Genomic DNA, 12,368 nt, shown 5'->3' on the forward strand with positions numbered 1-12,368 from the left:
TTTGCATTAAAAAAGAGGTTTGCGTCTTGAGAGATTTGATCCCTCTCGGTGTTTGGTAGATCTAGAGTTATGATGGGTCTATGCTGGTTTACCCCAATTGTGAGACGTTGTTAATAAGGTTGTGTGAGGCTCGACCACATAGCCACCATGATTGTACTTGTAAGATGTTGGGAATAGGATTGTGCAATGATTTGTAATGTTGTCATGAGGATTGTTTGAGTCTCGATCAAGCCTATACACCATACCTTTTAAAGCAATTTTTATTCCCTAGAGACCCATGAGGTGTAAACTAGTTAGTTTGAGTGGGATTTAATCCCCTCTAAGGCCCAAGTTCAAATCTCCCTTCTCATCGAAAGACATTGATGATAGAAACCATTTTTGGAGATTAAACCATCCCAAAAAACATCCAAGCTCATACATTTTTTAAGAATTAAACCATCCAAACTCATCCAAAAACAAAAACAAAACATTAATGATAGAAACCATCTTTCAGGATTATTCTCCCTTCTAATTTACCACTAATAAACTGCTTCCTCCAACCCACCACTAGTGAGGAAACTAATTCTAGCATAAACTCAACCTAACTAAAAATTATACACTAACCATGCTCGTGCTTTCGATGCTATGACTCACAAACATGGGAAGCAACATATTTTTTTTTTCAGAGAGAAAAAAACCAATATAGCTTTATATTAAGAGTATATAAAGGTCATCATTACATAATAAAAAATCGGATAAGGCATAGAAGTGCCCAGAATCACTTTCAGAGATAGGATGCAGATAGGGAATTAAGGCGAAAAAGGCCTATCAGTCTTTGCAAAAATAGATGACAGATTAAACAGTTCCCAAAACAAAAAACTCGAATACCAGATACTATAGATGATCAAAACCAGATATACCAGGACTGTCAGCAGAGACATTCCAGCTTCTGTCAGAACAGAACCATGAAACTGATGCATGCAAAAATCCTATAAAGAGAGAAGGGGCGGAAAATTCCCAACCTTGGGAATTTGCGGATCCAAAAAGCATGAAACTGGCGATCTGGGAGCCAAGATCACTAACATGAGCAAAAGACTAGGGCATCATGTAGAAGACATGTTCAGCAAGGAGACTTCCTGATGATAGAAATCATGACAAGCCAATATGCGTTGAAGAATAGCTTGAAGAGGTACCTTAGAGCTTTGGAAAATATGAGCATTCCTCCAGTTCCACATGAACCAACATGAAATGATGAACAACGATATCCAAGATGTTGACTGTCTGCTCCACCATTTAAAGCCCTCCTGAACAGAAGAAAATAGATTGTAAGGGAAACCAAAATGTAAAGACAATACATACCAGATATGAAGGGACGAGGGGCACTGAAAAAACATATGCAGGTTTGATTCCCCGTCATTGTGGCACATGGAGCATCTACTCGGACCCTGCCAGCTTCTCTTCTGAAGTATCTCCCACGTGAGGTTTTTGTTTTCAAAAAGCAGCCAGGAGAAGATGATCATCTTTAGCGGGCATGCAGCTTTCCAAAAGCAGGGAGGGAAGATCAGGGGAGGACTTCCAATACTCGCGGAGATCATATCAGCATAAATGTGCCTTACAGACACATGGTTCTGGAGAGACCATAGCAGACGATCCTTTGTTCCTGTTCGAGAAATCCCTGAATTTTCAAGGCTCGCTTTAACCACCCGCCAGAGAGGAACCATCGACTGAGGTAAATGTAAATCCGCCCCCTCTTTCCAAACCGGGGAAGAGCCTGACCAACCTTCAATCAACTTATCCCAGGTGAAATATCCCAGTCTATGAAGATTGCTTATCAGTGGATGAGGGATCGAGAATTCCTGGTCTGGAGAAATAGAATCAAAGGCAATATAAATATTCGATTCTGAAAAGAGATTCCATCGGAATTTTTTCATAAAAAATGGAAGGACCTTTCTAAAACTTTGCCATATCCTCGATCCGTTCCGGATACCAATGGTCTGCCTCCTATACCAAAATTCAATGCTTTTCCTTTTTAAATACTTTAGAACCTGAGAAGCAGCGTATTGTTTATTACTTTAGACTTATTTCACAAACATATTCCCAAACCATTTTTTGGGATTATTCTCCCTTCCAATTCACCACTAATAAGTAGATTATTCTCCCTTCCAATTCACCACTAATAAGTAGATTATTCTCCCTTCCTCCACTAGTGAGGAAACTAATTCCAACTCATACTCAACCTAACTAAGAAAAATTATACACTAAAACGCTGGTGCTTTCGATGCGATGAGTCACAAACCTGGGAAGCAGCATATTGTCTATTACTTTAGACTTATTTCACAAACACATTCCCATCAGTACTCTGCTCCTCAACTGATCAATCATCCAAAGATGTTTACAAGGATGTTTACAAGGGTGAATCGCATTTCGATGTTTCACAGCGCCCACCGAGTTCGAATTTAGCTTTTATGATCCGTTCAGCTTGGAAGTCAGCTTAACCTTGTTCTCCTACACCAATAGGTATTCTTCGAAGTTCAAGCATCGGTTCAGACAGATATAACGACCGCATCTGCACACAGCTAACGCACACCAATGGGAAATTAAAAAACCCAACCCCATAGTAAAAAAGAATGGCCCAGAGGGGTCTATTTCTCCCATGTTCAGTTGCAGCCCTTTTCTTTGTTGTTGGCTTTCTCTGTATTTTCTACATCTCATCTTTCTTTACCTCAACCACCACCTCCAACACCCAGTTCGAGCTCTCCACACAGCAATGTGGGTCGTCTTCTTTTTCTCCTTATTCAGTCCATGAAACGTTGAAAGTATACATTGCAGATCTACCAAGAGAGATGAACTATGGTCTACTGGAGGATTACTGGTCGCAGAAGGATAGACGGGCCGCTGAAGACGCAGATGAAAAGTTAAGGGCTGCAGTGTTAGCAGGGATGGAGTATCCGCCATATCCCCTTAACCCCTTAATTAGACAGTACAGCGCCGAGTATTGGCTTTTGGGAGATCTTTTGACTTCCCCTAAATTAAGAGAAAAAAGGGACACTGCTTCTGTCGCCAGAAGGGTTTGGAAGGTTGAAGATGCCGATGTCGTCTTTGTTCCATTCTTTTCTACTCTCAGTGCAGAGATGCAGCTGGACAGGGCCAAGGGGAAGTTCAGGCATAAGAAGGAGGATAATGAAGATTATCGGAGGCAGATGAAAGTGGTAGATCTTATCAAGAGCTCGGCTGCGTGGCAAAGATCTGGTGGTCGAGATCATGTTTTCGTGCTTACAGGCAAGTGTTCTCTTTTTCCTTTCTTTGCCTGTTTATTTTTTTTAATCTAATAACATGCTTCGTATTATAACTGTGTGACGAGTATGCGCTTAAAATATTCCGATGAAATGTAGCCAGCTTATAACATACTAGAAATATCCTTTCAACCAAGGGCAGTTTAGGGGTATCTAGTCTGCCAAGGCCTGCCAGGATTTGCACCTTGCCTAATTGTGCTGAAATGGCTTGGGACAAAATGATCTCCGAGGGATTTTTGAACCTTGACGATGTAAAAAAACACCCCTGGTTTACCATCGAACTGATCCCCGGACTCCATGACAATTTGCTTTTTTTAATTTGACATCAAATCTTGCATCTGCAAATGCAAATGAAGACGCTATTATTATCACCAGCTGGTAGCCACTACATGAAACCCCTTTTGTTTTAAACTCTTAATTGGCCAAAACGTGAGTATTTGCAAATGAATACTCTAGCATTATTATTCTATGTCACAAGGTTCGTCAAACTTTAATTTTGAGGTTCGAATTTTGGCGAACCTTAAAAAAATGTTGAGGTTCAACGAACCTCATAGCCATTGACCAAGTCCATAGATCAAAATTCATAACTTCATGTCACAACTCAAGCTTGTAATTTATTCTTGCAGTTTCCATGTCCGTGATAGCATTTTTGATGTTTACCAATGTTGTTTTCTTACTATATATATATATATATATATATATATATATATATATATATATGACGAACCTCATACGACCTCATCAAAAAATTCGAACTGGTGAGGGTCGATGAACCTCATCGAACCTCATAGCCATTGACCAAGTCCATAGATCAAAACTCATAACTTCATGTCACAACTCAAGCTTGTAATTTATCTTTGCAGTTTCCATGTCCGTGATAGCATTTTTGATGTTTACTAATGTTCTTTTCTTACTATTTTATACATATATATGACGAACCTCATACAACGTCATCAAAAAATTCGAACTCAATCATTGCCGAACCCGAACCAGAACCATGTGACATTGTTATTACTAGCCTCGTAGGTGGTAAGAATGAGGCACATCAAGTGGTATCAGAACATAGATTTGTGATTACAGATCAACAAGCAAGATGGTAAACACCAAGAGTCACAAAGAAGGCAACAAGGACAATATGGAATCCTACCACAGAAAACCCTTAACCCGGGATGATCTTGACAACTTAAGAGTGAAATGAAGAAAAGTTAGGAGGGAATGATGAGTTTGATTCTAACAATATTGAACCTGACCCTGAGCAGAGGTCATAAGTGACCTTCCCTAGAACAATTGTGACTTTTCAGGTCTCGAAGGTGTCCGGACTTCTTTCATATCTTGATCCGAAAGCAGATAAAGCTTTAAAGAGAAGAAATAACAACTTAACACATGCCTATAGTCAGTTAAAGGTTCCTAAATATAATTTTAACTTTTGATGGTGAGGGTTGAGATACATACATGGTTGAATGAACTCAGCCTAGCCTTCAAATGGAAGCACATACATGGTTGAGTGAACTCAGGCTAGCTTTCGAAGGTCACCGCATACAAACTTACGGAGACGAAATAAATCTTCAACATTTGAAAGGATCATGACACACCTGGGGAGAGATGGATTAAGAAAAATGGTGATTCAAAGTTTGCGGAGTTTGTATCAGCATTAACTAAGAGAGTCGTTTGGAACTAGGATGAACCATACTATCAGCATTAACTAAGAGAGTCGTTTGGAACTAGGATGAACCATACATGTTCGATTAATGTATGTTCCAGAAAGATATGCTTATTGAAGAATACTTGGAGCAGTTTGAGTGTTAGAATCAAAAGCTCAACTGGGAGCAGAATTGATGGTGAAGAGTTTAATAAACACATGCATTGAAGATATGCTAACGGAATGTTAAAACAGAGTAAAAAATTGGTGTGCACACACACAGTACATGAGAAATTTACCCTGAAAATTTTTAACTGGGAAAAGCAGCAAACTCAGACCTGCACCTCTCTCTCGATGATTGTATTTACTTAACTGTTCATAATACAATATATAGCTATTCTGCAGCATCAGTTAGCCCTAATCTGCTATTCATGATTGGATTACAATCCTAATCTCTTAACTAGATTATATTATTATGGGATGAAACCATTGGCCAAAATAAAACCAAAAAAGCACAAAAGAAGACCAATTGCGGACAAAAAAATGGACCAATTTTTTTCGTTAATATTATTTGTTAAACTTGAGGGCAAACCCCCAACCCCCCCAAGAGCTAGTGCCCTGGTTGTTGCTGCCACCAAACCTCCATTTGTCTACTGCTTGGGGAGCTGCTGCCTCCATAATCCCCACCTGTGGGGGAGCCTGTGATGTCCCCAATTGATTAATTGCCCACGAGAGGACAGAATAGCCTATCCAACCCCGTAGGCAATAGTCTTGATAAAGGGGGAAAACCCAATTATCCAATGTTTGGGGAAACATTAAGTAAATTTTGGGTTGGCTGTGGCAAAAAGCTCAATTTGGGGGTTGCACTTGCAACCCCTCACATGAGAGTGAACCCCATGAGAAAATCTATAAATAAAGGGGAGTTGGAATCATTTTGGATCATGAATTTGGATTGGAATATCTCTGATTTTCTTGAGCCTGAGGCTTTGAGGGTTTTAAGACCCCCTTTCTTTTGATTAATTTCGGTGGAGGTGATCCTGCCCTATCTAACCTCTTTGTCTAAGTTTCGGAGGAGCTGATCCCACCCTAACTAGACGCCTCTTTTTACTGTTCTGGCACAACATTCTCTCCTAATCAACTTGGATTTGTCTGATTAGAAAAGAAATTCTACACTAAGTTCTGTTTTAGTGCCGTGGAAGTCTACCTAGGGTTCCAATCACAGAGTCGCTTGTGCTACGAATTTTGGTAATCTTTTGGGAAATACTAAAGAGAAGTTGAGTACAATGAGGTCCCTATTCCGGGAGCCAAACTTCCCCTTTTTGTTGTCTATACGGCTAGAGAACAAGGATTCAATTTGTGGCCTGTTGAAGGGCAAAAGGACAACAAAGCGGTGAAAAAACAACAAGACAACACTATGGGCCCGCAGGCAGCCGCAAGGCCATAGGCCACAGATAGCCACAAGGCCACAGGCCGCAAACAACCTTAGGCAATTGCAGCCCTCAGAGCCAAGAGCTTTAGGTCCTGATTCTTGTAGCGACTCTTAAATAGGGTCATCATCATACCTCAGTTTTGGATTTGGAACAAAAAGCCAATCAAGGCAAAGGAGTCTGATTAGAGCAGTGAATGATAAGCAAGCAGGTCTGGAAAAGGAAGTCTGTCAGGGCAGCAACATACCCAACCCAGTTATGGCAACACTAGTATAACAAAATTCTTAGCCAATTATTCTGTGAGTTGATAAAAATTGTATGGGATCAGTTGTTAATTGAAGTTGATGATTTATGGTACTGTAGGGTAATAGTAGCAATTGTTGAATTGGTTAGAATTAACTTGTGGCTACATTATCAATACTAAAGGGGTCAATAATGTAAGGGTTTAACAACCCTATTAAAATGTTGTGGAATCAATATAGGTTACTGAAGTTTTAACTCTGTTTATCTATAGCTTGGCTACAACCTAAGTGCCAAGACACGTCCTGAGGGGTCCCGTGTATTGTATTTCGTGTGTCCCATAAAACATCTCTGACACGTTTTTCAACATGTGCTAAAATCAGTGCACGTGTTTGGGCTGTGTCAGACACATGTCCTAATGTGTCTTGATTTCAGGACACATGTCCCAATAAAATCCCAAAGTAAAAAGCGGCGTGTCTTTTTTATTTCATTTTTTCTGTCAATTTTGTGTCTGTTCGAGAGGCGTTAGCCAACATAGATTTTAATGACGTAGTGCTTGAGCCAGTCACTTTTGATGATGAGCCTCTTGAGGGGTCATCCTCCACACCAACAAATGCAACATGAGATCTTGGATTGGGCATAGAGGAGGAGGATGGAGCAGAGAGAGATGGCAATGGTAGTGACGATGATTATGACATGGAGGAGGACCTAGATCGTGACTAGTGGGTCATGACCAGTACCACTAACGAGCTATGATATTCCTACCTATTTTGTATCTACTCTATTTTGTATTTTCCAGTGGCATTCCCTTAAAATCTTTGTAATATATTTTGATTTTGATGACTTCATGAAACATTTGCAATTTATAGTTTTAATATCTAAGTTTTACTTCTAAATTTCTAGTTTTATTTTATCAATCATGACATTTCTAAATTTCTAGTTTCTTATGTGCTTGAACAATTGTTTTCAATATAAACAATAAACATTGAACTGTGAACATCATTGATGTAGTAAAGTAATAAATTAACTAGTTCTAAAATTGTAAATTGTAAATACTAAATTAGTAAATAGATATCATCATGGTTTTAATTTCTAAAAAATATGGATCAAGCACTATATTTTGATATTTTTTGAACACACACACACACACATATATAAAACGTGTCCCTCATGTCCTGTTTCCGAGGTTGCTGTGTCTCAAATACTCGTATTTACGTGTCCTCCGTGTTCCATGTCCTCGTATCATTTGACCTAGGCTACAACTGATGCATTATGTTGATGGTACTTATCACTGTTGCATTTTAATGATCTTTGTGGAAAGTTAGAAAGACTATGGTGATATTAGTGCAATATTTTTCCATGTTTGAAACCCTAAAGGAAAAAAAATCCCCCAGGACACTATAATGGTATTAGAGCCAGTGCTCCTACCAACTTGGAGGGGTTATTGGAAAAATGGAGTTGCTAGAATCGGTTTTTGGGAAGGAGTACATAGAGTTTTGGTGGAAATATGAAGAATATCTAAAGAACCTAGGGAGAGAACTAAAACAATTTGAAGCATGGGTGAAGACACACCCAAATGATTGGTGATGGCTATACAAAAACCGGAAGAGTGGTTGCATTTTACAATTGGCAACTAGGGCCAAATTCCACCTTGGGACAACTCATTTGATGGAGATGATGATTGCATTAATTTCCTCTTTTCGAGAGGAGTAGAATTGATATAAAGATCATCTAATTTGGACAAGTAGAAGTGTGTTTTTGAATTTATGCCCACACATTTGCAAATTGTTTAGGTTAGCCACATCATCATGTAGGCTCATGAAGCCCAAGGGACTTGTCACTTCACCCTCAATGACTTCTATAAATACAAGTGACCTCTCACCTCATTTGGCATCATCGTCACACACATTTCTTCTCTCTCCTTCTCTCATTGGTTCGTACAGCGATTGGGTAGATCTCCTCTCTCTCACACGTGTGGTAGGAGGACAATTTTTTTGGGCAAATTGCAGGGCCAAATTTCAACACTGTTGCAGGAGTTTGACCACCATTGACAGAGCACTTTGACTCATCCTTTGATTGCGATTTTTGTAGGAAAATTTTGTTTTTGGCAGGCCGTACAGTTTGCCACAGGAACCGAGAATTTCTGGGCACTTTGATCGCAGACCTGACCAAGTTTGACCGCAAACCTGACCAAGTTTGACTCCAGTTTTCAAGATTGTTTTACGCTGACTTTGACCACCTTATCAGGCTGAGTTTGACTGGGTATGACCGAGCTCCAAAAAGGAAGATTTGTTGCTGCATTGACCATCTTTAACTTTCTAGTTAGGGCTGAATTTGACTGCAATTGACTGCAAATTTGACTGGGCTATTTTGACTGTGATTTGGCAAGTCAAATTTTCACGTTTGTACTCTCTCCCTCTGTTGAACATTTGATATAATAAAAGAATTGATCAAAGGGTTTTCCCCACATTGGGGTTTTTCCCTGGCATTCGTCAAATCTGGTGTCCTCTCATCTTGGCTTGTCTCATCTTGGCTTGTCTTTATGTTCTATCTACAGTTGTTTTCAATGTGATTTATGGTTAATGTGATTGCTATTGGAAACTAATTTGGAAATTGTCATTGGGTTGCTTAAAGTACATTGAAGTAATTGTGCTAAGCATAGAACATACCATTGTTATCTAAATTTAACATGGTATCAGAGCCCAGGTGAAGACAAAGCCCAAGCAAGAGAGAGAAAAGCAATCACCAAGAAAGGTTTATTGGACAAGTTTCAATGGCTTCTTCATCTTACTTCAAGACTGAGGACAAGCTCAATGACAAATCTGACTATCATGCATGGAAAATGACTTTGGACCTGACTTTGGAGGAGCATGAAGTATTGGACTATGTGCAGGGAAAAGTGGTGGAGCCTCCTTCAAATGCACTAGTTGCTGCTAAGATGAAGTATAGAAAAGGTGAGGTCAAAGCAAAGAAAATTTTGGTTGATTCTATTCAAAAGCATTTGGTTGCCTATATTTATGATTTGGGAACTTCTAAGGAAATATATGATAAGCTGGTTGGGATGTTCAAAGTGAACAATGCAAATCAAATCCTCTTTCTCAAAAACAAGTTGAAGGACATCAAGATGGATAAAGGGGAGTCCATCCAATCCTACTTCATGAGGATCACACAAATCAAGAATGACAGGGAGCTCACTGTCATTGCACTTGGGGGTCTTTCAAGAGCATGGGATGTGTTTAACACCACCATTCTCAACAATGACAGGATTCCTAGTTTCGATGAATTATTGGCTAGATGCACTCAAGAGGAGACAAGGATGATGGAGAGAGATAAACCTTCAAATGGAAATGAGCCCACCGCTTACTTCGCTCGTGCAAAGAAGAAAAATATTTCTGGTCCAAAGAGACAGGGTCAAGGGTTCACGCAGGGATTCAAACAAGGAAGAAAATGAAGGTGTTTCAATTGGAACAGGTTCAACCACTATGCTAGAGAGTGTCCTCACAAGAAGAACTCTCCAAGGGATGATGACAATAACAACAACAACAAAGGCAATGACAATCAAAGGAACAACAGGTTCAATAATAAAGGAAAAAGGAATGCTCCCGTTGCTTGATATGGAAATGGTCGACCTCCCAAAAGATCAAGAAACTCCAGGTATGAGGAAAGTAATGTTGTAGAAAAACAAAAGGAATTTTATCTTATTTTCGCTCTATCTACTGCCTCTCCTCCGGACACTTTGGATCATTGGTTGATTGATAGTGGAGCGTCAAGGCACTTCACTAGGCACAGAGAAGCCCTCTCAAATTTGATTGAAAAGAAGACTAATTTGAAGATAATGCCACCTATCCCGTGAAAGGAAAAGGTATTGTCATTCTTTACTTAAATCAAGGTCAAACCATTCATTTACAAGAAGTATTATATGTACCCGATTTGAAGAAGAACCTGGTGTCTATTTCTGTGATGGAAGATAAAGGCTTGAAGGTAACATTTATTGATGGAAAGGTACATATTTGACAAAGAAACCCTAAAGATGCATTTACACTTGGATTTAGGGTTGAAGGTCTCTATGAAGTTGGAGGAAGTCCTTTGGGAGCCTTGACTTGCGATACTTCTCTTCAATTTGAATTATGGCGCCAAAGATTTGCTCATCTTCATTACAAAGCCTTACTTGGGGTAAGGAAGATGGTCACAGGTATGCCCGATTTCAACATGAATCATGAAGGAGTTTGTTAGGGTTGTGTAGCTGGGAAACTCACAAGGGGACCATTCCCATCAAGTGAAAGCCAAACTACCGATATTCTTCAATTTGTCCATTCTGGCCTATCTGGTATGTTACCCATAACATCATTGGGAGGATACTTATACTATGCAATTTTTGTGGATGACTTCTCTTGTAAAACATAGATCTATTTCTTGAAGAAGAAGGATGAAGTGTTCAAATGGTTCCATTCTTTCAAATCCTTGGTGGAGAATAAAACAGGGAAGAAGATCAAGATATTGAGGATCGATAGTGGAACCGAATATGAATCAAATGAATTCAATGGCTTTTGCAGAGAGGCTGACATTAAGAGGGAGACAACCGTTCCATACACTCCTGAGCAAAATGGAGTTGCTGAAAGAAAGAATCGAACAATCATGGAAGCCACTCGTGCCATGCTCCATGATCAAGGTTTACCAAAGTTTTTATTGGGAGAAGCTGCAAACACTACCGTATATGTTCAAAATAGGAGCTCGCATCATGCACTAGATGTCAAAGAAGTTTTCGCTGGTAGGAAACGTGATGTTTCTCCTTTTAGAATATTTGGTTGTCCCGTGTATTTTCATATGCCTAAAGAGAAAAGAAACAAGATAGAATCATCTGGGAAGAAAGGTATATTTGTGGGCTCCCAGATAGGTATATTTGTGGGCTACAGTGAAAATTCAAAAGCATATAGAATCTATGTGCCTGAACAAAGGGATGTGAAAGTTAGCCATGATGTCACCTTTGATGAAGACACTGCATTTTGGAAGGCCAGAGACCTCCCCATTCCAAGGAAGGATAATGATGATACTGCAGAAAAGTAGGATGAACCTTCGACAGATGAGCTTATGCTCGATGGATCCCATTGATCCACCTCTTGGTGATCCCTTTACCTCAAGAAAAAGACCTTTGTGGCTCAAATATACTCTCGAAGATGTTGAAAGACATATTGCTCCAAGAGGGACTTCCCATGAAAGCAAGAAGCTGAACACGTATCAAGGGTACTTAGTTGCTATGAGTACTATTGTTCAATTTGAGCCATGTACGTTCGAAGAAGCCGTAAAGCACAAAGTCCGGAAGGATGTGATGAATGAAGAGTATGAATGATGTCTAGTATGTGGTGCCTAGACCGAAGGACAAGTCCGTAGTCATCTCGAAATGGCTATACAAAATCAAACATGGAGTAGATTGGAGTGCTGAGAAATACAAGTCTAGGTTTGTTGCTCGAGGCTTCTCTTAAAAGGAAGGAGTGGACTATGACGAGATATTTGCACCGGTTGCCCAATATACCACTATCTGATCGATTATTGCTCTCGCTGCCTCTCAAGGATGGAGCCTACATCAAATGGATGTTAAGACTTCTTTTTTGGATGGCTCACTTAAGGAGGAAGTCTACTTGGAACAACCTCAGGGGTTTGAAGTACAAAATTGGAGGACACACGTATGCAGGTTGAAGAAAGCCCTCTATGGGTTGAAGCAAGCCCCTAGGGCTTGGTATGAAAGGATTGATAGCTATCTTATGAAGCTGGGATTTACGAAGAGCGATGCCG

At 39.8% G+C, this 12,368-nt stretch overlaps 1 protein-coding gene across 1 annotated transcript in view; it reads left to right on the top strand.

The window, feature by feature from the left end:
* The first annotated feature begins 2,323 nt into the window (after window positions 1-2,323).
* The window catches only part of LOC149192005 (Exostosin family protein), a 65,095-nt gene continuing 55,050 nt past the window's right edge, over window positions 2,324-12,368 (top strand). The window contains exon 1 of the mRNA XM_089404455.1: window positions 2,324-3,258. Within this exon, the coding sequence (XP_089260581.1) occupies window positions 2,607-3,258 (652 nt within the window). The 5' untranslated portion in view covers window positions 2,324-2,606. The remainder of the gene's footprint in view (window positions 3,259-12,368) is intronic.

The sequence above is a fragment of the Pinus tabuliformis genome, chromosome 2_2 (genome assembly GCF_031772625.1).
Source record: "Pinus tabuliformis cultivar Carrire ecotype Pingquan chromosome 2_2, CPIR1, whole genome shotgun sequence".
NCBI lineage: Eukaryota > Viridiplantae > Streptophyta > Pinopsida > Pinales > Pinaceae > Pinus > Pinus tabuliformis.